The 26,947-nt window shown below is 42.1% G+C and overlaps 1 protein-coding gene across 7 annotated transcripts; it reads left to right on the top strand.

The window, feature by feature from the left end:
• Positions 1–869: 869 nt before the first annotated feature.
• LOC127655362 (neuroligin-4, X-linked-like) lies at positions 870–25,054 on the top strand. 7 transcript variants are annotated; one of them, XM_052143134.1, is made up of 8 exons: positions 870–1,122; positions 5,502–5,530; positions 6,390–6,407; positions 9,285–9,288; positions 10,621–10,779; positions 12,380–12,565; positions 16,971–17,760; positions 24,152–25,054. In XM_052143134.1, exons 1-8 carry the CDS (start codon positions 885–887, stop codon positions 25,017–25,019), a joined length of 2,292 nt encoding a protein of 763 aa, XP_051999094.1. In that variant the 5' UTR covers positions 870–884; the 3' UTR covers positions 25,020–25,054. The 7 variants fall into 7 exon arrangements, with proteins under 7 accessions (XP_051999094.1, XP_051999087.1, XP_051999090.1 ...); XM_052143127.1 differs by lacking the exons at positions 5,502–5,530; positions 6,390–6,407; positions 9,285–9,288 and adding exons at positions 9,125–9,178; positions 9,766–9,783 and having other exon boundaries at positions 870–1,119; XM_052143130.1 differs by lacking the exons at positions 5,502–5,530; positions 6,390–6,407; positions 9,285–9,288 and adding exons at positions 4,610–4,619; positions 9,078–9,118 and having other exon boundaries at positions 870–1,119; positions 10,627–10,779.
• Positions 25,055–26,947: the final 1,893 nt, after the last annotated feature.

Here is a 26,947-nt window from a genome sequence, read left to right as displayed (position 1 = left end):
GAAATGAATCTGTGTTTTGAACTGCCTCTGTGTTCTCACCTCAACCTGTCACCATCAGCTCGTGAATCACACCGAGTTTAAACTCCGCCTCATCTCTGATAATCCACTCTGTTTAAAATATTGGACCTAATACAGCCGCCAACACCAGATATTTGTCAGTGAAGAAGCACATGCATATTAATGTGGCCACACGTGAAATGTAGCACACACTGTTTGGAGAGGAAAGTGAGTGCATTGTGAGCGGCCGGAGTGGGTCTGAGTGCAGTCGAATGGGTATTAACCGGTTACAAGCATTTCAAAATAGCGTTTTCACCCTGAAATATTTCGTTTTCAGTTTGGTTCAGTATTTTTCCCTGCTTGAGACCACTGGTGTAAATCATTATTTCAAACCTGTCTGCTCTTTTTTTCTCTCAGGCTGATTAATCTGGCTGGAATTAAACGAGGAAGAAACTGCGGCACTGAAACATGGAAGGCACCATCTCTCCAGCTGTCAACACGAGAGCCAAATCTCCCTCAGAGGTAACAGCCCAAGATGACGAGCAATGGAGAGATCTCGCCTGAGTCCATCAGGACCATGTGAAGCAGCTTCTGTACAACGTGTGATCTTTATCTTTGGATTACCAGATTTGCAGTTGGGTGGATTACATCAAGGCCGAAGGATTCGTGTTTGGGTACCAACTTCTTTCATAATGTTTGGTCTAATGCCTAGTCTAAGAATGATCCCTCTAACAGTCACATTGATTTTGGGAGTTACCCTTGTCAGATGTCAACAAGCACAATACACCACTGTCACCACAAACTATGGGAAACTGCGTGGCTTGAGGGTGGCATTGCCTAGTGAGATCTTGAGCCCCGTGGAGCAATATCTGGGCGTACCTTATGCTATGCCCCCTACTGGAGAGCGGAGGTTTCAGGCGCCTGAGACGCCCTCATCCTGGCCTGGCATCAAGAATGCCACCCAGTTTGCACCCGTGTGTCCGCAGTATCTGGAGGACAGACTTCTGCTCACCGACATGCTGCCGGTCTGGTTTACCGCCAATCTGGACACAGTGGCCATGTATGTGCACGACCAGAGTGAAGACTGCCTGTACCTCAACATATATGTGCCAACAGAGGAAGGTTAGTCAAATTGGTCACAACTCATTTTCTAAAATAGTTGCTGCTTTTGTTTTATGTTTTTATTTTTTGGGGGCCTGGAGGATATGTATGCAATCAGGCCAAATATAGGGCTGCAACTAACGATTATTTTGATAATTGTCTATTGGTTGATTGATTATTTGAACGATTATTCAACTATTCAGCGATTATTGCAATGATTAATCATCAGCTCTTGACTGATTATTCAGCTTGTGCCCCGAATTAAAAGGTTGTATTAAATGTGCTTACTAACAATAAAGAGGACAAAATCATCTTTTAAAAATGTCTCTAAATGACATTCACTGAATTAAAGGGAAAAATACTTTTTAATAAGTTTAATTCAATAAAGAAATTCACTGCAAAAAATCCTCTTGTTATCGAGTGTTTTTGTCTTGTTTTCCAATAGAAATATCTAAAACTCCTTTAAAAAAGATGCAGTCACCAGAGAAGCAACATATAAGATATTTAGACTTGCTTTAAAAGAATGTATCTTAAATATAAGTGTATTTTATATTTAAGTGTGTTTTCTAACATTGTTATACTTCTGCAAGTGCAGTAAAGACAAAATATATGTATATTCTATTCTCTAAAAGCTTCTAGAAAGTCTAAATATCTTATATGCTGCTTCTCTGGTGACTGCATCTTTTTTAAAGGAGTTTTAGATATTTCTATTGGAAAACAAGCCAAAACAAAAACAAATCATAAGAGTATTTTGTTGCAATGTATAATGGGGTGAAGACTACACCTCTCTCACATTTCTGTTCACTTCAATCCATCTTTAACTCACAAAAAACAAACTCTCTCTCATTAAAGCTGCGTATTGACAATTTCTCGATAAGAAATGCAGTGACACATATATTATGATTCAATAAGTCCTGAGTCATCACGTTATAGTCTAGCTGCATTAAGCTCTTGAGCTTGAGCGACGAGCGTCCCGTGACAGATTGTGCATCGGAATTTGTAGTTATTTAAATGATTGTAACATCTGAGGTTGTTACTCATCCTACCAACCACCAGAGGGAGCCCTCTCCCAAATACTGATTCTTCACTGCTCATTTCCTGTTTATCACATGTATATTTAGCCATGCAGTTCAATTGTTCACAGACTGTGTATTGCCAGTTTACCCTGCCTTACCAAGTGTTTTTCCATTGCCATTGTTTATTGATTCATGTTATGACCATTGCCTGTTTTTCTGGATTTTCTACTTTTCTGGATAACCCTTTGTTTTGTTTGCCTTGTTGGACTATTTGGTTTATTGGATTTATCTGCCTGCTTTACGACTACGTCTCTCTGCCTGCTGTTTTGGATTGTTTGCTTGTGTCTCTTTTAATAAACTTCCTGCACATGGATCCTAACACCATCTCCATGGCCAGTTCATAACAGAATACTTTGCCTACCATGGATCCAGCGGAAGTCTCACAGCTCTAGGCTGCATTTGCACACTGGTGCAAGGTTTTAAATGGTTATCAAGAACAGCTGAACAACCTACGAGAATGTTTGACCCACTACATTCACTCACTGCCAGCTCTCCATGCTAAACCGGTAAGCCTTGCTCTTCCTGACAAGTTTGATGGTTCTGCTGAGAAATGTCAGGTTTTTTTTTTGGACAGTTTAAAGTTTATTTCTCTTATTAACCTGAATCATTTAATCAAGACGCCAAGAAATGTACCTTTATGATGGCTCTGCTTACCGGTAAAGCACTCGAATGGGCCGCCGCTGTTTGGGACAAAGATCCTCAAATCCAGACCTTGTTTGATTCTTCGTTCAACAGATCCACGAAGTCTTTGGGTATCCAGCTGGTGGTCAAGATATCTCTTTTCAGCTGCTTCATTTACGCCTGGGCCATCGATCTGCAGCAGACTATGCAATTCTGTTCAGGACACTAGCAGCTCAAAGTGGGTGGAACAATGTCGCTCTGAAAACTGTTTTCCGCAAGGGGCTTCACCACGAACTCAAGGCTGAACTGACATGCAAGGGTGAGGGTTCTACTCTGTCTGAATTAATTACCATGGCTGTCAAGATGGATAACCTGCTTCATAATGCTCCACAGCCCCAGTGTCACACCGCTTCTAAGTCTACAGACTCAGTACAGGCACAGGCATCCACTGAATCACCCAAATCTATGAAAGTTGTTTACGCCCATGTTTCTATGGAGGAATGCCAACGTCGATGTAATGAAAAACTTTGCTATTACTCTGGAGAACCAGGTCTTCTCAATGTTGCATGCCCACACAATAAATCAAGTTCCCCTGAATCAAGGCTGTATAAATCAAGAGATCATACAAGAACTCAATATACCCACCATTCAAAAAAATTCCAACGATTAATATCACCACAGTTGACCACAACGCTCCCATTGGTATAACCCAACAGACTGTTCCCATAACCATCAAGATTGGACTATTTCATGTGGAGAACGTTTCACTGTATGTCATAAACTCACCCAATCACGCTCTTATCCTTGGTAATTTTTGGCTGGTCATCCACAATCCCTCTATATCCTGGAACCAGGGTGAGCTCACAAAATGGTCAAGTTTCTGTCATGAACATTGTCTCCATGTTGCCGTCTCCATGCCTTGTCTCACCACCAGCATTGAAAGCCCTGAATTCCAGACAGTAACCAAAATTCCTGAGGAGTATGCAGAATTCAATGAAGTTTTTAGTAAAGTCAAAGCTACTCAACGTCCTCCTCACCATCCATGGGACTGTGCCATTGAATTTCTGCCTAATACAGCTCCACCGATAAGCAAGGCTTAAACATTGACATGCCCCAAGACCCTAGCTATGGAAACCTGCACCGAGGAAGCCCTTGCCACAGGTTACATCCATCCCTCCACCTCTCCAGCAGCTGCAAGTTTTTTCTACTTTGAGAAAAAGGATGGAGGTCTACGTGCATGTATTGACTATCGAGGGCTGAACTCTGTCACCTTGAAATACTGTTACCTACTTCCACTTCCCCTCAACCCTTGAACAGTTCAAAGATTTACACTGAGCTCAATCTAAGAAGTGCTTATAACCTCATCAGATTCAAAGAAAAAAACTGTATTCATCACCACCAGGGGGCACTATGAATATCTGGTCATGCCGTTTGGGCTTGCTATCGCCCCCTCTGTTTTCCAGTGTTTTGTCAATTCGATTTTCAGAGACCAACTGAATCAGTGTGTGGTGGCCTACATTGATGACATCCTTGTCTACTCTCAAAAAAAGAACAACATATTCAGCATGTCAGGACAGTCCTATCATATCTCCAGGAACACCAGCTATTTGTCAAGGCAGAGAAATGTGAGTTTCATATCTTTCATACCATGTTCCTAGGTTACAATATCAGCCACCAAGGTGTAGAAATGGATGTCTCTAAAATCACAGCAGTTGCCAAGTGGCCTCGACCTTCCACAATCAAAGAACTACAGTGATTTCTGGGCTTTGCCAATTTCTACTGCTGATTCATCAGAAACTACAGTATCATTGCAGCACCACTCACGTCAGTGCTCAAGGGAAAACCCAACAAGTTGCCATGGAACAACACCACAAACACTTCATCTCTCTCAAGTGAAGCTTCACGACCGCTCCTATACTGAAACACCACAACCCCAAACATCCTTTCATCGTTGAAGTAGACGCTTCTGATTGTGGGATTGGAGCGGCCTGTACCCCAGGCAAGCTTTACCCTTGTGCATTTTTCTCCAGAAATTTAAATTCTGTTGAACGAAACTATGACGTGGGGAACAAGGAATTACTTTCCATGAAGGCAGCAGTCGAGGAGTGGCGTCATTGGTTAGTCTGGGCAGTCCACCCATTCCAAGTTATCACTGATCACAAGAACCTTGAATACATCAAGGCAGCCAAGAGACTGAATCCACGTCAAGCCCTATCATTGATCTTCACCAGGTTAAATTTTACTATCACTTACCACCCTGGCAACAAGAATAACAAAGCAGATGCACTATCACGCATGCATCATCCACCCCACATCCAACCTCATCCTGGATCAATCCAACCACCATCTGTCATCATTGCACCGATTAGTTGGGATATCATGGAAGAAATAAAATGAGCACAACAGCACGAACCGTCATCACCTGACTGTCCCCCAACCAAGCACTTTGTACCACAAGCTTTTCGTCTGAGAGCTATCTAATTTGTCCACATTCATTGAGCACAGGCATCCAAAGAACAATCACACTGGTACATAATCCCTTCTGTTGGCCATACTGTGATTCATGATGTTACTAATTATGTGAAGTCTTGTCAAGTGTGTGCACAATCTAAGACCCCCTGGGAACTGCCCACGGGATCACTCCAACCACTGCCAATACCCCATAGACCATGGTCCCACCTGTCCATCGAATCATCATCGACATTCCAAACTCCAACAGACACACCACCATAATGGTAATTTTTCACCGATACTCAAAATCATGTAGACTTGTCCCTCTCAATGGTTTACCCACAGCTATGGAAACGGGTAACACTATATCACCAAGTATTCTGAGTCTATGGATTACCAGAAGACATTGTGTGTGATCGAGGTTCACAGTTCACATCCCGAGTTTGGCAGGCGTTCTGTAAGCAACTGGACATCAATGTGAGTCACCCCAAGCCAACAGACAGGTGGAACGTTTAAACCAGGAGTTTGGCAGATATCTTTGGACCTACTGTAGCCATAAACAGGTAAAGTGGAGCGACGACTTACCCTGGGCAGAATATGCACAGAATTCCCTCACTCATACCTCTACGGGACTAACCCCCTTCTAATGCGTGCTGGGCTACTAACCCCCAATGTTCCCTTGGTCAGGAGAACCATCTACAGTGCCAGTGGTGGACGACTGGATTAGGCAGAGCGAGAGAGTGTGGGACAGCACACATGTCCGGCTACAGCGAGCGGTCTGAGTGCAACACTTTCAGGCTGACTGGAGTAGGCACCCTCACCCCAACTATCAGCCTGGCCAGAGGGTCTGGTTATCCACAAAGGATCTCAAGCTACAGCTACCCTGCAGGAAGCTCAATGTAGTATGATGAAACCAGTCCACCCAGTGTCTGGCCCTTGAACCTCCACCTCCATTGGAGGTTGATGGAGCATCTGCATATATGGTCAGAGAGATCATGGACTCAAGGCGACTAGGGAGCTAGATGCAATACTTGGTGGGCTGGGAAAGCTATGGACCAGAGGAGATATCGTGGGTAGCCGCCAAGGACATACTGGACCCGTCCCTGATCAAAGAGTTCCACAAAACTCTTCCTAATCGTCCAGCACCACAACCAAGGAGACGTCCCAGCAGAAGATCACCAGGAGTTGTTCGTAGAGGGGTGGGGGTTCTGTAACATCTGAGGTTGTTACCAATCCTACTAGCCACCAGAGGGAGCTCCCTCCCGAATACTTATCTTCACCCATTTCTTCACAGCTCATTTCCTGTTTACCACATGTATATTTAGCCATTCAGTTCCATTGTTCTGTGCAAAGTATTGCCAGTTTACCCTGCCTTACCAAGCATTTTTCCATTGCCATTGTTTATTAATACATGTTATGACCATTGCCTGTTTTTCTGGAATTACTGCTTTTTGGATAACCCTTTGTCTACGTCTGTTTTGGATTGTTTGCTTGTGTCTCTTTTAATAAACTTCCTACATTAAAAATGTTTGCTTTAAAGAGCTCCAGCTCTGCTTATTCCACAACGAGAGGGAATTCTGGGGTGGGCACTCAGAGATTGTGTCGATCAGCTCTCCTTGTCAACGTGCACTGTCCTTAATTGCATCATGTCTGCCACCATCATGCCTGTCCCCAAGAAGACATCTATCAGCAGCCTTTTATTATTACAGACCTGTGGTTCTCACCTCCAGAGGGATGAAGATTTTGAGAGGCTTATTTTAAGACACATTAAATCGACACTTTCTCCTGCTCTGGATCAACACCAGTTTGCATATAGCGACAACAGGTCAACAGATGATGCCATCAACACAGCTCTTCGCACAGCGATGAATCATTTGGAGCACCCGGGAACATCTGTGAGAATGCTGCTTGTGGACTTTAGTTCTGCATTTAATACAAACCAATCTGTCCCAGCAGTTGCTTGTGAACTTCTACCACTGTTCTGTTGAAAGCATACTAATTTACGGCATCCTGGTGTGGTATGCTGGTTCCACTGTGGCCTAGAAAAAAGCTCTGCAGGGAGTCATCAATTCAGCACAGAGAATCACTGGCTCACAGTTGCCTTCACTTGAGGACGTTTACAAAACTAGATGTTTATGTCAGGCCAGAAACATAATAAAGGACTCTTCTCACCCCGGCAACCACCTCTTCACTCTGCTGCCATCTGGAAGGCGCTGTCGGTCTCTTAAGACCCGCACCTCCAGACTCCTGAACAGTTTTTATCCAAGCGCCATCAAAGAATTGAACTCTAATTAATAAGGACACAACACATTATAAGTTACAGGGTTATGCAATAATAATACTACTACTTTTAACTGATTGACTATTTATATTTGTATATTTTTGCATATTTTTAAGCCCTTTTGTCTTAATTTGTTGCATGTATGTTTTCATGTATGTGTGTACACTGAGGAGAAGCACTACATTTCGTTGTACAGTTGTGCACTGACAATAAACGGTATTCTATCCGATTCTGTATTGACTGATTTTGTATTTTTGCATTATAATTCCCTCGTACTTTACGATCTACATCAGCTGAAGCTGTGAAAGTTTAGAGTGCGTTTGGTCTGTGATCTGTGTAGTTCTTCCTCTCCTCAGTCGTGAACTGAAGTGCTGCCCTCGCGTGTCATCATTAGAGTTTAATGTGATCTTATGTTACGTTAAATGAGATCAAACAACTATTCAACAATGGAAAAAAGCTAATTTACACGGGCCCAAAAAATGTCAACAAACCTGTGTTTTAACCCCGTTTTTGTTGGTTGGGCAGTGTAAATAATACCAAAAAGAGAGACTTATTTGAAGTATTTGGAAATATTTATTATATTCAATATTATTTTTCATGTTATTCTACCCCTGTACAATATTTAAAACAAATTTAGAGCCTGAAAGGCTTTAAATTAAAAATTATATCCCTATTTTATTACATGATAATAATAATAATAATAATAATAATAATAATAATAATAATCGTTTATTTTATATAGGGCCTTTCTTAAACTCAAAGTCGATACATCAATAAACAAATACAAAAATGCACAAAACATTTTTTGTTTAACTGACAAATGTTATAATCATGACAGCCCTTATTATATTATATTATATTATATTATAACTAATCAGCTTGGAGGGGTTCCAACCCTTAACCCTAAAATGACTGTAAAAATAGTGATTTAAAGAAATGTACAGCTCAAATAATACATGAGTTTTAAAAGAAAAATTAAAGTGCTTTTATAAAATTATAAGCTTCATATTTCTGTCTTTAAACCCTTTAATAACTGACCCCATTGACTTCCATTGTAAGTGTCTCACTGTAACAGATTTGTGCTTTTTTTAATGAAAAGGAGGGACAATACATTTTTGTGGTAACATTATGCAACAAATGCTGTCGATTGAACTTAACTTGTATTAAACCCAGAAAGTTCTTTATGTATTTGGAAATATTCTGGTATTATAATATTTTTTTTTGGACATCATTTTTTGTTCTATTTTCATGTCAAGATTTTAAAGCTTTAAACCCTTAAAATCTATAAGCTATATCATGAAAAATGTTTACACTTAAATTAAGTCTCTGTATCCATAAGTCAAGCATATGTGGTATCATTTGAATGCTTAGAATCTGAGCTTTTCAGAAATAACCATCACTTCTGCATTTATAGATTAAATATTAAATATGAAAAATAATAAAATAAGCCCTCAAATCATTCGCGTTGAAAATTAGCGCCCCCTAGAGGTAACAGGGTAGAAATATTTATATAAAATATAAGTCCTTCGCATAGCACATAAATGGGCAAGTCATATATCAAATGAAAGCTCTCACTCTCAGGAACATGACTGTACAGTTTATTTTGTTGCACTATTACCACAGTTCAAAAGATTTTCAAAAGAATCACGAAGTGAAATATGATTCCAGTCTTCAAATACAAACTTGTCTTTTATGTGCCGATAACTGCTGCTGTCAGCTCCAAATAGCCAAAAACATTATATCTGCTTTTACCTTAGGAAGGTTTCTAAAAAATGAGCCATTGTTTACTTGTCTGTGAACTTGCTTGACCGAATAATCCAATGTTATATCTTAGATGTCCAGAACAAAATATGCCATCCAGAAGGAAAAGCATGCATAACAAATCATTCGAAAATATGTTTTTGACTATTGATGATAAAATTTTTTATAGTGGAATAAGATGAGAACAGAACTAGAATTACATGTTTACAAATTTAGCACAATATATATATATATTTATTAGGGATGTAACAGTTTGAATGTCGCACAGTTCAGTTTGACGCTTTGTTATCATGACCAAAACTTGTGCCCAGATGTGTCATTAAACTTGAGGTGAACTGACGGTGCTGCCAATTATTCCCGAACTGTGGGTGGCGAACTGTGCGCTTAGTTTTTAACAGAGAACTGTTACTCCCCTAATATATATATTAAACTTAAACTAGATATGAGTGTGAAAAATGGCGGACGGCAGCCCAAAAGTGCATCAAAGTTTAGGGGGTTAAAGGAAATAATATATCCCTATTTTATAATATGATTTTGTGGCAGGGGGCCCGGGTCGTGATCATACACACCCGGTCCCTTATCAGGCTAATCAAGCCTCCGAGAGGGATAAAGGCCGACTGGAGACGGCAGTGCAGGAGAGAGAGAGAGAGAGAGAGAGAGAGAGAGATATTTACGGGTAGCTGCCCGACACCTTTGTGTGTTTGTCTTTTTGTTAAAGTTCCTTATTAAAATATTATTTATATCGTCAAGCCGGTTCTCCCCTCTTCCTTTCCATTAATCCTTTACAGCTTTATACCAAGTTTTATGCTTCCCTCAATAGTGTTCTGTGAGTGGACTGCAAGGACATCGCTTGCACCTTGTCAACAGAGATTCAGGGTGTTTTTGTTCTAAATCTTCTGCCTAATGGGGAACATTATGACCTGAAATAAAACAGCAGCTGAAACAAGCTCAGAAGAAATGGTCCAGTAATGACCTTGGCATCTGTCAATAACATCATAATATTAGCGGGAAGGAGAGCAGATTCATTTCTGGTCCAATGGGCCTCACCTAGGGCTTGTTGCAGTTCTTTATTTGACCACAGACTCTCTGCCCCACATGCTCTTAGGGTAAGAGCTTTCAGCTACATTATTATATAGGCCTGCTTTTAAATGAACACATTTACAGGTTAACAAATTACATTTTTGGCAGATTTGATTATAGATCTATAATTAGATGAATATTTTGGTGGGGCACTGCCACCTACCTGCCCATATATAGAAGAGCCGTGGCTGTTGATGTGTGAAGGAAGGTATAAAGACTGTATCACAGACGCTGTTTTGTTGTCTTTCTCAGATTCAGATTCACAGGCCGACACTGGATTAAAGCCAGTCATGGTTTACATTCACGGCGGGTCGTACATCGAGGGCACCGGTAACATGATTGATGGCAGTATTCTAGCCAGCTACGGCAATGTCATCGTCGTCACAGTCAACTACAGGTTAGGAGTTTTAGGTAAGTCCTTCAAGTCCTACATCTAATTATCTTTGAGGTTTTTTTGTCAAAAGATATTTTTTTTTCTCCCAACACCAATTTAGTAAAACCCAAATGAGTAAATCTGTCCCTCTCTACCTCGTTTTCATTCCCGTCATAATTTAAACATGGCGTTACTCTGAATAAGGTCTCCACATTTTATGGAGGATAATGAAGGCGTAGATAGAGCTGTGCATAAGAGATGCCATATGAATATTCGGCAACACCTTATTTAAAAGAGGTCAATGCTCCTTTTTTAAAGTTTTATTATCTTCCCTGAGGTCCACTGATAATGTTAGTTACGTTTTTTTGCATTAAAAAAATCATCGTTTTCCACCCTGTCTCTGGAACGCTGTCTGACTCGTTTTTGGCATGAACGCCTCCTTGAAACTTCAACATAAACGCCCACTGTGGCTTCTTAAAAGTCAGCACCACTTGTGTAGATTTCAGCTATACACACTTTTTCATTATATATATATATATTTGATCCCATTTTCTCCCAATTTGGAATGCCCAATTCCCACTACTTTGTCGGTCCTCGTGGTGGTGCGGTGACTCGCCTCAATCCGGGTGGCAGAGGGCTTCTTTTGCATCCGCTTCTGAGACCGTCAATCGGTGCATCTGATCACGTGACTTGTTGTGCATGACACCGCGGAGACTCACAGCATGTGGAGGCTCATGCTACTCTCCACGATCCACACACAACTCACCACACGCCCCATTGAGAGAACCACTAATCACCACCACGAGGAGGTTACCCCATGTGACTCTACCCTCCCTAGCAACCGGCCCAATTTGGTTACCCCATGTGACTCTACCCTCCCTACACAAGTACGCATTGCAACAAGTGGCGCTATAGATGACATTTGTGCGAACTGTCTGCTTCTACATAGAGTTTCTCAACTGTTAAAGAGAGTTAAAGTCCAGAATAATAAAACATCCAGTTTAGTTACGTTTTAAGGCTACTCTACCATCCCCTTGAGTACTTGAACTTGAGTGCCGCCACAGTAACGCAAGAACGCATGTTATGTTTGTTCAGTAGGACCGTGCATTGACAATGCATTGCCCAAGTGCTCGAATCTGCCTATGCGCACTCTCGAAAAGCATGTGTCCTGGCACATATGTGATAGATGATAGAGCAGATTCAAGGGGACTTGAGTTTCTATTATATCACAGATAGGCTCTGCTACTTAAATGTGCCATAAACAATTTCAACTGTGAGGCTAACTTCCGCTAGACTTAGCCAGGAAATGAACAGGATGGAAATAAAGAGCAAAAGTTAGTCATTACTCAGTGAGGGATTGACAGTTAACATGGGGGGGCATTTACATATTTCCATTGATCATGGTATAAATAATGGGGAGGTTGTACTTGTTTGTTTTGGTTACTGGGAAATCTGGAATCTACGCCCTTGATCACACCGATTTCTGTAATTCTATCAAACCAACAAATACGACAAAACATCAACAAATGTATCAAATCTCTTATCAATACAGATGTTTGTGCTTTTGTTTTCCCACCAAAATGATGTGACTTCCTGACCGGGAAAGAATTTCTTGATCATTTCAATGTTGTGTTTTAGGGTTCCTCAGTACTGGTGACCAAGCTGCAAAAGGGAATTACGGTCTTCTGGATCAGATCCAGGCGCTCCGATGGGTCAAAGAGAACATTCAGTCATTCAATGGAGATCCACAGAGAGTGACTATATTTGGTTCTGGAGCTGGAGCTTCCTGTGTCAGTTTACTCACTCTCTCACACTATTCTGAAGGTAGAGTATATCAGAGAGTAGATGCACGTTTACTATTCTATATGGGTAGTTGACATCTGAACATGAACCTTTTTTTCTAACATTAATATTTTAGGTTGCATAGGTTTAGGTTGGGGGGGTTATGGGTGTTGACGTCACAAATATAATGGTCCTCTTGGGTCCTATAAAATAGTAAATGCACTGAATGCAATAGTTTTATGAATAAAGGCTTTAAATGTGATACATTTTGGTTATATTTATTTATTTATTTTTATTCACACAATACAAGACTAGCACTGTGTCTGCTAGCAATTAGCCTGTTTAAGTCAGCTTATCTTTTTTTTTTTTTTTTTTGGTGCTGTCTCAAAGTAATGATGTAAATTGACATTTTCAGTGGAATCTTAACACATTCTTTTCTTTAAACTGCTCTTTTCCATACAAATACAGTTTATATCGATCACTGCTGTCATGGTCCAAAGATTAACGTCCATAAAAGTACACAAAGCTGCTGTTGTATTTGTCCTTTGTGAATCTTGTCAGCTCCTGATCGCTATAAACTGTTATTTTATGGACAGAATACCTGAACCGTGCTGAGAAAAAATAAATCCCTAGGCAAAATTTTTTTAGGTGTCTTAGTGCCTTCATGAGCCTATGTCCTACAAGAAAATAAAAGTTCTCTTAAATGACATTTGAGTCTGATGACATATGGCCGCTGCTGTTGATGACACTATGTAACACAATGTTTTGTTCCTGGGTGTAAGTGTTTATGGCTATTAAACACTTACTACAGGAGTGGTGATGGTGTAGTGGTCTAAAGCACATAACTGGTAATCAGAAGGTTGCTGGTTTGATCCCCACAGCCACCACCATTGTGTCCTTGAGTAAGACACTTAACTCCAGGTTGCTCCGGGGGGATTGTCCCTGTAATAAGTGCACTGTATAATACATTGGTACTCAGAAGGTTGCTGGTTTGATCCCCACAGTCACCACCATTGTGTCCTTGAGTAAGACACTTAACTCCAGGTTGCTCCGGGGGGATTTTCCCTGTAATAAGTGCACTGTATAATACATTGGTACTCAGAAGGTTGCTGGTTTGATCCCCACAGTCACCACCATTGTGTCCTTGAGTAAGACACTTAACTCCAGGTTGTTCCGGGGGGATTGTCCCTGTAATAAGTGCTCTGTATAATACATTGGTACTCAGAAGGTTGCTGGTTCGATCCTCACAGTCTCCACCATTGTGTCCTTGAGTAAGACACTTAACTCCAGGTTGCTCCGGGGGGGATTGTCCCTGTAATAAGTGCACTGTAAGTCACTTTGGATAAAAGCGTCTGCCAAATGCGTAAATGTAAATGTCTATTATACCCCACAAACTTTGCTTTTGTGACCAGAACTGTGATATTTAGAAATGTACCAATTACCATTGAGAAAACGGGCAAATTTGTGTCTTTTCGTTCACAGAAAGTTAGAAAAAAACAACATATTAATCCAAATTAACATACTTAAGGAATACAAGTAATACAAAAGATTTAGGAGTCGGTTTTTTTGGCAAAATGCATCTGCCGGACGCTTGCAGCCTCTTAATGCCATCTCAGAAAAATGCAGGTATGTACCCACTTAGACAGCTGGCACTAAACTGAACTGGTGGACTTAAGGCCCCTGTATTTACATGTATGCATTTGGCAGATGGTTTTATCCAAAGCGATTACAGAGCACTTATTACAGGGACAATCCCCCCGGAGCAACCTGGAGTTAAGTGTCTTACTCAAGGACACAATGGTGGTGACTGTGGGGCTCAAACCAGCAACCTTCTGATTACCAATGTGTTATACAGAGCACTTATTACAGGGACAATCCCCCCGGAGCAACCTGGAGTTAAGTGTCTTACTCAAGGACACAATGGTGGAGACTGTGGGGATCAAACCAGCAACCTTCTGAGTACCAATGTATTATACAGTGCACTTATTACAGGGACAATCCCCCCGGAGCAACCTGGAGTTAAGTGTCTTACTCAAGAACACAATGGTGGTGACTGTGGGGATCAAACCAGCAACCTTCTGATTACCAATTATGTGCTTTAGCCCACTACGCCACCACCACTCCATATTTATTTATACTACTATTTATATTATGGAAAAGTTCTAGAATGTTCTAGAAGTTACTCCAAATATACTCAGCACTGAATCAATCTGGAATGTTCTGGAAAATTGGTACATTTCAAAATATCACAGTTCTGGTCACAAAAGCAAAGTTTGTGGGTTATAATAGCCATTCTCTATACGTTTGAGGCATAAGCAATTAGGAAATAACACTTACACCCAGAAACCAAAAAAAGAAATGTTATTTGTTAAATTGTTGGCCCATGTAAACATGCGCTAGATAGATGTTTCGACGCCTATCGCTTTATTAACAATGCTTATTCTTGTGCTAGTAAACACAGCGTACAAGGCATGGTGTAGCTTTTGTCTACGCCGTAGGTCATAGACGACTCAGGAAGGCACTAAGACACCTAAATATTTTCACCTCGTGAATTAGTTTTTTCACAGTGTGGTTTAGGGCTTCTGTAGTATGGAATAAAGCTGCTTAAAATATCTATTTTTATGTTCCAAGAAAATGTGACAGCATATGGGTCTGGAATTACATATGGGTGAGTAAATGACAGAAATTTCAATTTTTAGGTGAACTAAAACTGGTGGCTCATTTCTTTCTAGCACAGACCTGACAAGGACAAACCCCAAATAAAATAGCTGCAGTTCATGAACCCACTTAGAAGAGGCCGTTCAAACGTCAAATTGATTGTAAATAATTTATAAATAATACTTGCATTAAAAATACATTGTCACTGTCCTTGCCAAAACCTGAAAACACAATGGAAGCCACAAGTCACACGTTTTGCCATGTTCTAGTTCTAATCTAAGGGTGATAACACTCCAACGTTGTGTTTTATGGAGGATTTTTGAAGACAATATTAATTGAATTTTCCAAAAGGCTACTTTAAAAGCTAGCCAGATAACCAAAGTCATAACATGCACACATTCACTCTTTGTCGTAGGCCTGATATGCTGAAAACTGCTCCGTTGATGTTTTCACATACACAGATACAAATAACATTAAGATTCACGTATTGTACATGATATATTATCAGTTCAAAATGATGAATTTCAGCAAAATGTGATTCGTTTGCTTCCTTGAAATGACTGTTGGTCAGTACAACATTTAAATAGTAAAATCATGGGCAGTGCCTTCCGCACTGTCTGCCGGCAGGTCATACCCGTCTACCTGGATGAGGGAGGGGACAAGGGGAGGGAAACAAAAAAAAGTCTGGCACCTACACGCCGTAACAGCGATCATGCCAAATGAACAAAAAAATTTAAAAAGAGAGGGAAAGGCCAACATGGAGCGGCAGTGGAGAGAGAGAAAAAACAAATTTAGTCGCCGGTTCTCCGCTATGTCATATCTTGGTCCTCAGCCACTCCTCCAATGGACAGCTGTGCCTCCCTGGATGAATAGGAGGCAGTCTTCCGGCCCCTGATGTACGGAATGCCCCGGTACATTCTCGGGAAACAGAAGGGGTCTCCCCTGCCCCTGGCAGCAGTTCTCCCTTTCCAGGCAGTCGGCCAGGAGCACCTCCCCGCTCGTGGCCGGCGGTCTCATACCCCGCCACGTTTCAGCAGCTGGTAGGGGTCTCCTCCGCCCCTGTCAGAAGCCCTGACCGCTCCAGGAGGTTGGTTAGGAGCCCCTTCTCCCTTCATGGTTAGCAGCCGTTTTCTGCTCTCAGGCGGCCAGACTCCTCCATCCTCCGGCGGATGGCCGCGGCTGCTCCGTTGGGGTGGATGTAGTGGCGAGGACTCTACTACGGCGCATCCCTCTTTCTGGATTCCGGCACCAGTGTAAAGGGATAAAGTGGAAAGGAGGAGGCGAGAACCGGCTTGACAATATAAATACGATTTTAATAATAAACAGAACCAAAATGACAAACACACAAATGTGTCAGACAGCTGCCCGTAAATCTCTCTCTCTCTCCCACTGCCGTCTCCATTCGGCCTTTATCCCTCTCTGAGGCTTGATTAGCCTGATAAGGGGCCGGGTGTGTATAATAAATAAAACAATAACTTATTGCTCACACCATAGGACCACATACATGAACATGAAAGTAGCTTCACATAAACATTACAAATGTAACTAAATTAGTAACCTAGTAACCTTTTGAGGACAATAAGATTACATGTCATGTCAACCACCCATATACCAAATAATGTTTAGCTACTATAGCAAATTTGGACATTTAGATGAATCAAACTTTACTTAGAGCTTAAATTGACTATTTGGTGTCAAAAAGCTGTGAATTGGCTGTGACTTCTATCTTAGTGTAAATGTTTTATTTCTCTGTGACACCAACTGTTGTGTCCCTCTTTCTGGGTTCCAGACCTGTTTCAGAAAGCGATCATTCAGAGCGGGACAGCTCTTTCCAGCTGGGCTGTCAACTACCAGCCCGTCAAATACACCCGCATGCTCGCCGAGAAGGTGGGCTGCAATGAAGATGACACGGTTGAGTTGGTGGAGTGCCTCCAGAACAAGAACTACAAAGAGCTCATCCAGCAGAACATCACCCCTGCCAAATACCACATCGCCTTCGGCCCCGTGATCGACGGAGATGTCATTCCAGATGACCCTCAGATCCTCATGGAACAAGGAGAGTTCCTCAACTATGACATCATGCTGGGCGTGAATCAGGGTGAGGGGTACAAGTTTGTGGACGGGATCTTAGACAGCGAGGATAGATTAACTAGCAGCGACTTTGAGTTCGCAGTGTCAGAATTTGTCGATCACCTGTACGGTTATCCAGAAGGAAAGGACACGCTGCGAGAAACCATAAAGTTCATGTACACGGACTGGGCGGACAGGGAGAATCCTGAGATACGGCGGAAAACGCTGGTTGCACTTTTTACGGATCACCAGTGGGTGGCGCCGGCCGTGGCTACGGCAGACCTGCACGCGCAGTACGGATCGCCAACATACTTTTACGCATTTTATCATCATTGCCAGAGTGAGATGAAGCCCGCCTGGGCCGACTCGGCACATGGAGACGAACTTCCATATGTTTTTGGAATTCCGATGATTGGTCCAACGGATCTCTTCAACTGTAATTTTTCCAAGAATGATATTATGTTGAGTGCGGTGGTCATGACATACTGGACTAACTTTGCCAAAACTGGGTGAGTGTCCTATTTAGATTTACAGAGAACATCTCGGGTGTTGAGGCACTTATCATATTTGGTAGTTTTCTAAATATTCTTATGATTCTTGCGTGATGGGAGTCTATGGCAGCCAATTGAACCATACGGTAAATTGTTTTGAAATTTATCACACTGACTAGGGAGGGTCTCAACATTCCTGGTGCCATTTTTGGGACTGGTCTCTCAAGTAGTTCCACAGCATTTCTTTTGCCAACTAATTATTTTGGCCACATCAAGTTCAATGCACCAGGGGCCTCATGTATTAAACTCTGCTTCCTAAAAGTGTGCGTAGCACAAAAGTCAGATTTTGAGGGGGGTCTGGGTTGCTCAGCGAGTATTGACGTTGACTACCACCCCTGGAGTCACGAGTGTGAATCCAGGGCGTGCTGAGTGACTCCAGTCAGGTCTCCTTAGCAACCAAATTGGCCCGGTTGCTAGGGAGGGTAGAGTCACATGGGGTAACCTCCTCGTGGTCGCTATAATGTGGTTCTCGCTCTTGGTGGGGCGAGTGTGCTGAGTGACTCCAGTCAGGTCTCCTTAGCAACCAAATTGGCCCAGTTGCTAGGGAGGATAGTCACATGGGGTAACCTCCTCGTGGTCACTATAATGTGGTTCTCGCTCTTGGTGGGGCGTGTGCTGAGTGACTCCAGCCAGGTCTCCTTAGCAACCAAATTGACCCAGTTGCTAGGGAGGGTACAGTCACATGGGGTAACCTCCTCGTGGTCGCTATAATGTGGTTCTCGCTCTCGGTGGGGCGTGTGGTGAGTTGTGCGTAGATCGTGGAGAGTAGCGTGAAGCCTCCGCATGCGCTACGTCTCCATGGCAACGTGCTCAACAAGTCACGTGATAAGTTGCGCTGACTGACGGTCTCAGACGCGGAGGCAACTGAGATTCGTCCTCCGCCACCCAGATTGAGGCGAGTCACTACGCCACCTTGAGGACACCTAAATTCCAGCCATCGTGATTCATTCCCCACCCCGTCTCCTCCCCAAAATTACCATATATGGAGTGTACAACGCCTGTTTTTGCTATGCGTATCCTCATCCGCATGCAATTTCACCATCCAGAAACTGTATTAGAAGAGATAAGACTGTAAATGTCACATGTGCCCAAAGATTAGATGCTGCACCATGAAGAAACATTATTTATTAAGATATGGACCTAAGAATATATATATTGAATATCCCTTGGCAAAATATTTTTATATTTGTAGACATAAATCTAACCTAAGCAATTTTGCTTCTCAGAAAAGCTTTTAAATCATTTTAAGGGTGTTTTTATTGAGATGTTTTTATTAGACTAGAACAGGGTTTCATTGTGATGAGGGTCGGGATGAAATGGAGCAGACAGCACGTTTTATGTGCATTGCTGTACCTGTTTGCAGCTGTACAATACTGGTTCTGATGAGATGTGTCTCTCTAATGGTCCGTTCAACTACCGAATGTGTCTTATTGCTACTGTCAGTTTTACCGAGTTAAGTGCGCATGGCATTACTGATAGTCTTTATTCAAATGCTGTACTTATCTCATTACATGATTGTAATAGAACAGAAAATATCTCAGATTAAGAAATCTTCACTGTCAAGTTTAGTTACTGTATGTTCCTTCTCTATGAGGACACGGGAAAGTTCTCCAAACGCAGCGCATCCCAAACCAATAGTTCCTTTTTACAGCTTATATTTCAATGCCTTTTCAATTCATTCAATTAGTTTGTTTAATTTCTGTCCAGTGAGATTTTGCACCAACTGTAAACATACTTTTTTAAACTTTCCCAAGAGCTTTCATTGGATCTTCACTAAATATGTGTTAGATAATCTCGAGTGCAGATATTTTTTGTAACCCTTGTGCGACTTTCGGGACATTTTTATCTTTTTCATTTTTGTTTTTTCGATCATTTTGGCTGTTAATGCCAATGGTATAAATTTTTCCAAAGGTGTGTATTTTTGGAGAATTTGGATATTTCAGCCTCAGTTCCTATAATACATCTATAATACATCTATAACACACTGTGAACACAAAATAGTCACACTCGGGACCTTCAGGACAAAAATGTCCCATTGAAACCCATTAAAACTGCAGTATTTGATCTCAGTGCAATTAAAAAATTATATGATATTACACTTTCATTCTGGAGTCCTGACTTCAAAATGTAAATATTTTAATATTTTCCACCAGATGGCGCCATTTTTCTCATGTTTATATTATGGAGCAAATACAAGCTTTTCCCCTATTCACTGTTTACTGTATTATAGAGACCTGCAGGACAACTGAATACATGATGAGGATAACATTATATGTGTGTTCGTGTGTGTGTGTGTGTGTGTGTGTGTGTATGGATGTCAGAGTGTGTTATGTATGTGTGTATTGAGAAGTGTGTGTGTGTGTGTCTGTGCATATATGTGTGAGTGAGTGAGTGTGTGTGTGTGTGTGTATGTATGTGTGAGTGAGTGAGTGTGTGTATGAGTGTGTGTGTGAGTGTACATTTGTGCGTGTGTGTGTCTGTGTATGTATGTGTGAGTGAGTGAGTGTGTGAGTAAGTGTGTGTGTGAGTGTACATTTGTGTGTGTGTGTGCGTGTGTTTGTCTGTGTGAGTGAGTGAGTGTGTGTGTGAGTGAGTGAGTGTGTGTGGGTATATGTGTGTGTGAGAGAGTGTGTGTGTGTATGTGTGTGTCCTTGTGTGTGTATATGTGTGTGTGTTCATGCGTGTGTGTGAGTTTGTGAATGTGTGTGTGTGTGTGTGTGTGTGTGTGTGTGTGTGTGTGTGTGAGCGCATGTGTACGTGTGTGTGGACAAAATGTCCACACACACACACACACACAGTTTTTTTATGCAGACATTTTTGTCCTCTGAGTAACTTTTTTATTGACACAAAAGGGTTAAATATGTATCCAGTTGTATTTCACACATCCAGTAATTTTGCTGTGAAGACTGCCCCGCCCTCCTCTGCTCTACACTGTCATTGAGTGTGTTTACATGCACTCTCTTACACCGATTATGTTTAATAATCCGAAAATGTGTTGGTCATGAAAATGCCAAAGCAATTTTATTTTTAAGGTGGTAAGGTAAGAAACAGTTGAAGCCAAAATCAATCGACACACATGCATTTTTGCCCATTAGCCAGATTTTGCATGGCATGTAAACAAATTTACCAGTAACAAAGTACAAATACAGTTTTCTCATATTTGTAATTTACTCAAGTATAATGTTCTCGGTGGTTGTCAGGTTGCTACTGTGTTGTTGCTAAGTTGTTTTCTGTGTTTTTAACACATTGCTCTGCAGTTGCCAGGGTGATCTAGGTGGTTGTCAGGTTGTTGCTATGCTGTTGCTAAGTTGTTTTCTGTGTTAACCCTATTGTGCTCCGATTTTGCCACATTTCAGTGGATATTCCCGAAGAAATGCAACAAAGAAAATAATGCAGAAGTTAGAAAAAAATCCAATTAAAACAAACACTTATTTCAAGGCTTGCGACGAAAAATAAAAAGTATTCTCTGTGTCGTCTTTTGTGAACTTACACCACAGATGTTGCACCAGTTTTAATAACAAGCTCCTCTTCATTTTCTTGACTTGTTTAGGATTCGTCCCGTTCTGTGGAGATATTTTTTCCAGGGGTTTTTCTGGGTGTATAAGCAATTGGCTGTGTCTGTGTTTGTGTTAGCCATGCTCTCCTCATTCCCTCAAGCCTCACCCTCTTGTCTAGTCCTCGTCATGTTAATTGCCTTCACCTGTTCCTCATGTGCTTTGCCTCTATATATTGTGCCCTCTTCCCTCTTGTATTTGTCAGATCGTTTTGTGAGTTTGTAGCTGTGTCTCTTTTCGAAGGCTGCGTCCTTCGGAGGTCGCATTTGTCAGCCGCATACGTCATGGAGGCTGTCTCGTTTCAGAAAATCGAGTAGGACACTCCGAATGCAGCCTTCGAATGTGACCTTCTTTCACGGGAATTCGGTGGATGCACGTGGTGTGCAGATGCGGCCTTTGAGAATGCACGTCAAAGGGAAACAGATCCTGTGACATCACGCGGTGTGATGCGACATTAGGCGGTACAGGAGAGACGTGTTCAAATGTGGACAAGCCATATTTATTGTGTGTAGACTGCGCACATGCCGATAAACCACTAAAAGCTGTTTTATTTGGTATGCACATTCTGATTATATCGATGCATAGATACGAGCATTACACAGCACTCGATTTTATTATGCTCCGGTTTATGGAGATCTAAAATGCTTAACGTGTCTTTATTGCTACTTAAACAATGACCAGGAAGAAAACACATTAATCACACTTTTCTTTGTCTTATTCACTACTTAAAAGCATCAAGAGCTCAGAAACTGAACTCAAAGTACATAGTATGTTTTTTTCCATAGAAAACTGTTAAAAAGAAAAGAACTTCAGTGGCCTTGGTTGAAATAAGAAAACTGACTGCAAATGAATGTTTGACTCAATTAAATGCAAGCGTGGGGTTTCAGTGAGGTGAAGCCACATCAAGCGATTCCTTGTGCACTTCTAGGAATGGCTTAACATAAAAATGTTTCTTACCGTGTGTTATTTTTTAGCAGTAGATCGTGTTTGTGAAAGTGGAGTGAGAGAAATATGCTTCTCGTTGTTTTATTGTTTTAGTCTGTTACACAAATGCCTGTGTCAAAATATCTAATATGTTTCAGGTATTTCACATAAGGCACCATTTGTGCCATATTTTATGCAATTTTGTACAAAATAATACCAACTCAAATAAAAATAATAATAATAATAATAATAATAATAGACAAAGCTCATTAATCATTAAAAACATGAAAATACGAATATTTCTACAATTCTTACAATTAGAATTCTTCTAATTCTTACACACCTCTCTGTAGGGGAGCACGGGGCACAAACACTTTTTGATTTTCTTAAGTTTGTGTAAACGGGGGTCTGTGTATCTCAGCGAGTATTGACACTGACTATCACACCTGGAGTCGCAAGTTTGAATCCAGTCAGGTCTCCATAGCAACCAAATTGGCCCGGTTGCTAGGGAGGGTAGAGTCACATGGGGTAACCAAATTGGCTCGGTTGCTAGGGAGGGTAGAGTCACATGGGGTAACCAAATTGGCTCGGTTGCTAGGGAGGGTAGAGTCACATGGGGTAACCAAATTGGCTCGGTTGCTAGGGAGGGTAGAGTCACATGGGGTAACCAAATTGGCTCAGTTGCTAGGGAGGGTAGAGTCACATGGGGTAACCAAATTGGCTCAGTTGCTAGGGAGGGTAGAGTCACATGGGGTAACCAAATTGGCTCAGTTGCTAGGGAGGGTAGAGTCACATGGGGTAACCAAATTGGCTCAGTTGCTAGGGAGGGTAGAGTCACATGGGGTAACCAATTTGGCTCAGTTGCTAGGGAGGGTAGAGTCACATGGGGTAACCAATTTGGCTCAGTTGCTAGGGAGGGTAGAGTCACATGGGGTAACCAAATTGGCCCGGTTGCTAGGGAGAGTAGAGTCACATGGGGTAACCTCCTCGTGGTGGTGATTAGTGGTTCTCTCAATGGGGCGTGTGGTGAGTTGTGTGTGGATCGTGGAGAGTAGCATGAGTCTCCACATGCTGTGAGTCTCCGTGGTGTCATGCACACCGAGTCACGTGATCAGATGTGCCGATTGACGGTCTCGGACGCGGAGGCAACTGAGATTCGTCCTCCGCCTCCCGGATTGAGGTGAGTCACTACGCCACCACAAGGACGTGGAGCGCATTGGGAATTGGGCGTTCCAAATTGGAAGAAAAAGGGGAATCGTTTCAGCTGATTTTTTATAAAGATCCGGTTCAAAAGAATCATTTGTTCAGAAATCGAACATCATGGCTCATTGACTGTTGTCAATGGTGAATTGATTTTAAATTATTGTTAATTATTTTTTTATTTATTTTCTCAGTCACAATCTGGAGCATTTGAACGTGTGAGTGTGCATGTAAACGCACTCATGCCAACCATGCCCCTGGTGCACATGAGCAGTTTGCGGACAGTAACACGTACTGAATGGATGAATGAGGGAGCAGCTGAATGACCTCCTTGCTTCAGGGAGAGTTTTATTTGCAGGATTGGAGCAATTGTACCTTGTTTTGTTAAATTCTGCTTGAAAATGGCACATTATAAATCTAATATCTGGTATAAAGTGGGCTGAAATGTCTGCGATGCCCACACGCTGCCAGCCTACGAAATCATGGGAGTGCCCATGCTCAAAACTTTTCTTGCGGATTGTGATGCCAGGCCGATTAATAGGCACATACTTTGTCTTTTTGTGATTATCGGCATTGGCCGTTAACCATGCCCGCTTAGCCTATTAACAGAAGTGTTAAAATTCCCTTGTGCCAGTGTCGTCCACTAATGTAAAATATGTTTTGTTTTACAGAGACCCAAATCAACCAGTTCCCCAAGATACAAAATTCATCCACACTAAACCAAATCGCTTCGAGGAGGTGGCATGGTCTAAATACAACCCTAAAGACCAGCTCTACCTGCACATCGGCCTGAAGCCTCGTGTTCGCGACCACTACAGAGCCACCAAGATCGCCTTCTGGTTGGAGCTCGTGCCACACTTACACAACATCAATGAACTCTTCCAGTATGTTTCAACAGCAACCAAAATTCCACCGCAGGACACGACGCCGTTCTCATACACCAAACGTTTGTCCAACAAACTCTGGCCTTCCACCACGCGCCATCCGGCCATTCCGCCAGCCAAAACCAAACAGATGTCAGACCAGCAGAAGACCGAGCACGGCGATGGGACTGTTATCATCGAGGCGAGAGATTACTCGACCGAGTTGAGTGTCACGATTGCCGTTGGCGCCTCTCTGCTCTTCTTGAACATCCTGGCGTTCGCCGCACTCTACTACAAGAAAGACAAACACCGCTTGGAGTCCAGTCGGCGACTGAGTCCTCCAAGAAACCTTGTTAATGAAGTTCCTCGTGTCCCAAGCGAGGAACTGATGTCCCTACAGATGAAGCAGCTTGACCACGATCTCGACCACGATCTCGACCACGATTGCGATTCGCTGCAAGGCCATGACATGATTCGCCTAACCTGTCCTCCCGATTACGCGCTTACATTGCGACGTTCACCCGACGATATCCCGCTCATGACGCCAAACACCATCACTATGATTCCAAGTTCCTTTGGTGGCATTCAAACGTCGTATCACCCCTTTAACGCATTCGGTAACAGCACTCCGAGTAGCGCTGGCCTCCCGCACGGACACTCTACGACGCGAGTATAACTCCAATTACTTCGCTCTGCAAGTGAAAGACAATATAGTCGGAAAAGACCGCACCCAGGTGCTTGAATACAAATACTGAGGGTGTTATTTTGTTACGGACTCTTTTATGAATTAAGTAACATTACACTTATTAACCTGTATAATGTGAACAGTGAATGTAATAACTTTTCGCAGCTCATGGTACAGCAACTGAAGCTCAAGCGTCAGGCATAAAGAGCCCTCAAACATTAATGAAGAAATATTATTTGCATCCTGATTTCCTGATTTAACGTGTGAGACAGTTTGGTACGACAGTCATTTGTAAAAGGTCTTGCAGCATTAAAACTCAACACACATGAAAAGAAACAGGCCCCCATTTCCTACGGCTTTCTCTTTAAGATCAATCACATAGTAGCTTTGGATGAAACAATCACTCACTTCAATAAAATAGACATTGGCACTACACGTGATAACAAGGAAGAAAAACACTACAGAGTAAAATGGTAAATAGTAAATGGTCTGCACTTATATAGCGCCTTTTTAACCTTAGCGGTATTCAAAGCACGTTACATTGTGTCTCATTCACCCACTCACACACCAATGGTGGCAGAGCTGTATGTAAGGTGCTAGCCTGCCATTGGGAGCCACTTGGGGTTCAGTGTCTTGCCCAAGGACACTTGTGTGGAGTCATGTGGGCTGGTAATCAAACCGCCAACCCTGTGATTAGTGGCCAACCCGCTCTACCACCTGAGCCACAACTGCCCCACAGTACCCCACAGAGTACAAAAGGCCATCACGGCCTTGGGAGCCATTTCTGTCTGATCAACACCGTCCCCTTAAGTAGACAGACCTCTCCTCATACACCATTCCCCAGGCCTAGCTGATTTACTCCATGGTCCAATCCTGTGAGAGAGAGAGTGAGAGAGAGAGAGTGAGAGAGGGAGTGAGAGAGAGAGAGTGAGAGAGAGAGAGTGCGAGAGGGAGAGAGTGAGAGAGAGAGTGAGAGAGAGAGAGTGAGAGAGAGAGAGTGAGAGAGGGAGAGAGTGAGAGGGAGAGAGTGAGAGAGAGAGTGAGAGAGAGAGTGAGAGAGAGAGAGTGAGTGAGAGAGAGAGTGAGAGAGAGAGTGAGAGAGGGAGAGAGTGAGAGTGAGAGTGAGAGAGAGAGAGAGGGAGAGAGAGAGAGAGTGAGAGAGGGAGGGAGAGAGTCAAAACAAAAAGGAAGGGTAGAACAACACATATAACAGCGCCAACTGCTGCACAATACATCAAAGGACGTAACATATTCATGCCTCAAATATGCTAACACACTATACGCTGCCATAATATTCACCGGTTACTATTTGTAGTTATTTATTTTTGGGGGGGGATTTTTTTTCACGTTCACCCAGCGGGTGAACCGAGCGTGCCAGTCCGGTGGGTGGGCTGAGAAACGTGCCGATAAGCAAAAATGAGCCGCCGCGTTATGCAGAATGGACCACAAAAGGCTGCCGTGATATGCAGATAAGGACAGTGACCCCCCCACACACACTGCTCAACAACTTTTGGATCAACCCCCCACAAACAACTTTGGATAACGTTCATCTACTGACACACAAATCATAACTAGTATAAACAGTGATTGTATCTGAACGCACTTCACTCCTACCGGTCGATTTTGATTTGGACAAATTAAATTCTTTTATTGAAACACAAAAAAATTAAACCATAAATATTTCTAAATTCAAAGTACGTTTCAAACGAAACTAAAATATTTTAAAAATAACGAAGCGGTCAAAATTATCATACCAAATCCAAACATTTTACTCTCTCCAAATTCTTCCATGGGCCGCTTTTGCAGTGACTTTAAAAAATCCCTCGACGACAACAGGTGGAAAAATACCAATATAAATTAGATCTTAAAAGCAAATGTAAATTAAAACATAATAATAATAATAATTGAACAAATAAACC

Source organism: Xyrauchen texanus, chromosome 14 (assembly GCF_025860055.1).
Source record: "Xyrauchen texanus isolate HMW12.3.18 chromosome 14, RBS_HiC_50CHRs, whole genome shotgun sequence".
NCBI classification, from domain to species: domain Eukaryota; kingdom Metazoa; phylum Chordata; class Actinopteri; order Cypriniformes; family Catostomidae; genus Xyrauchen; species Xyrauchen texanus.
This window is presented reverse-complemented; position numbering and strand designations above follow the sequence as displayed.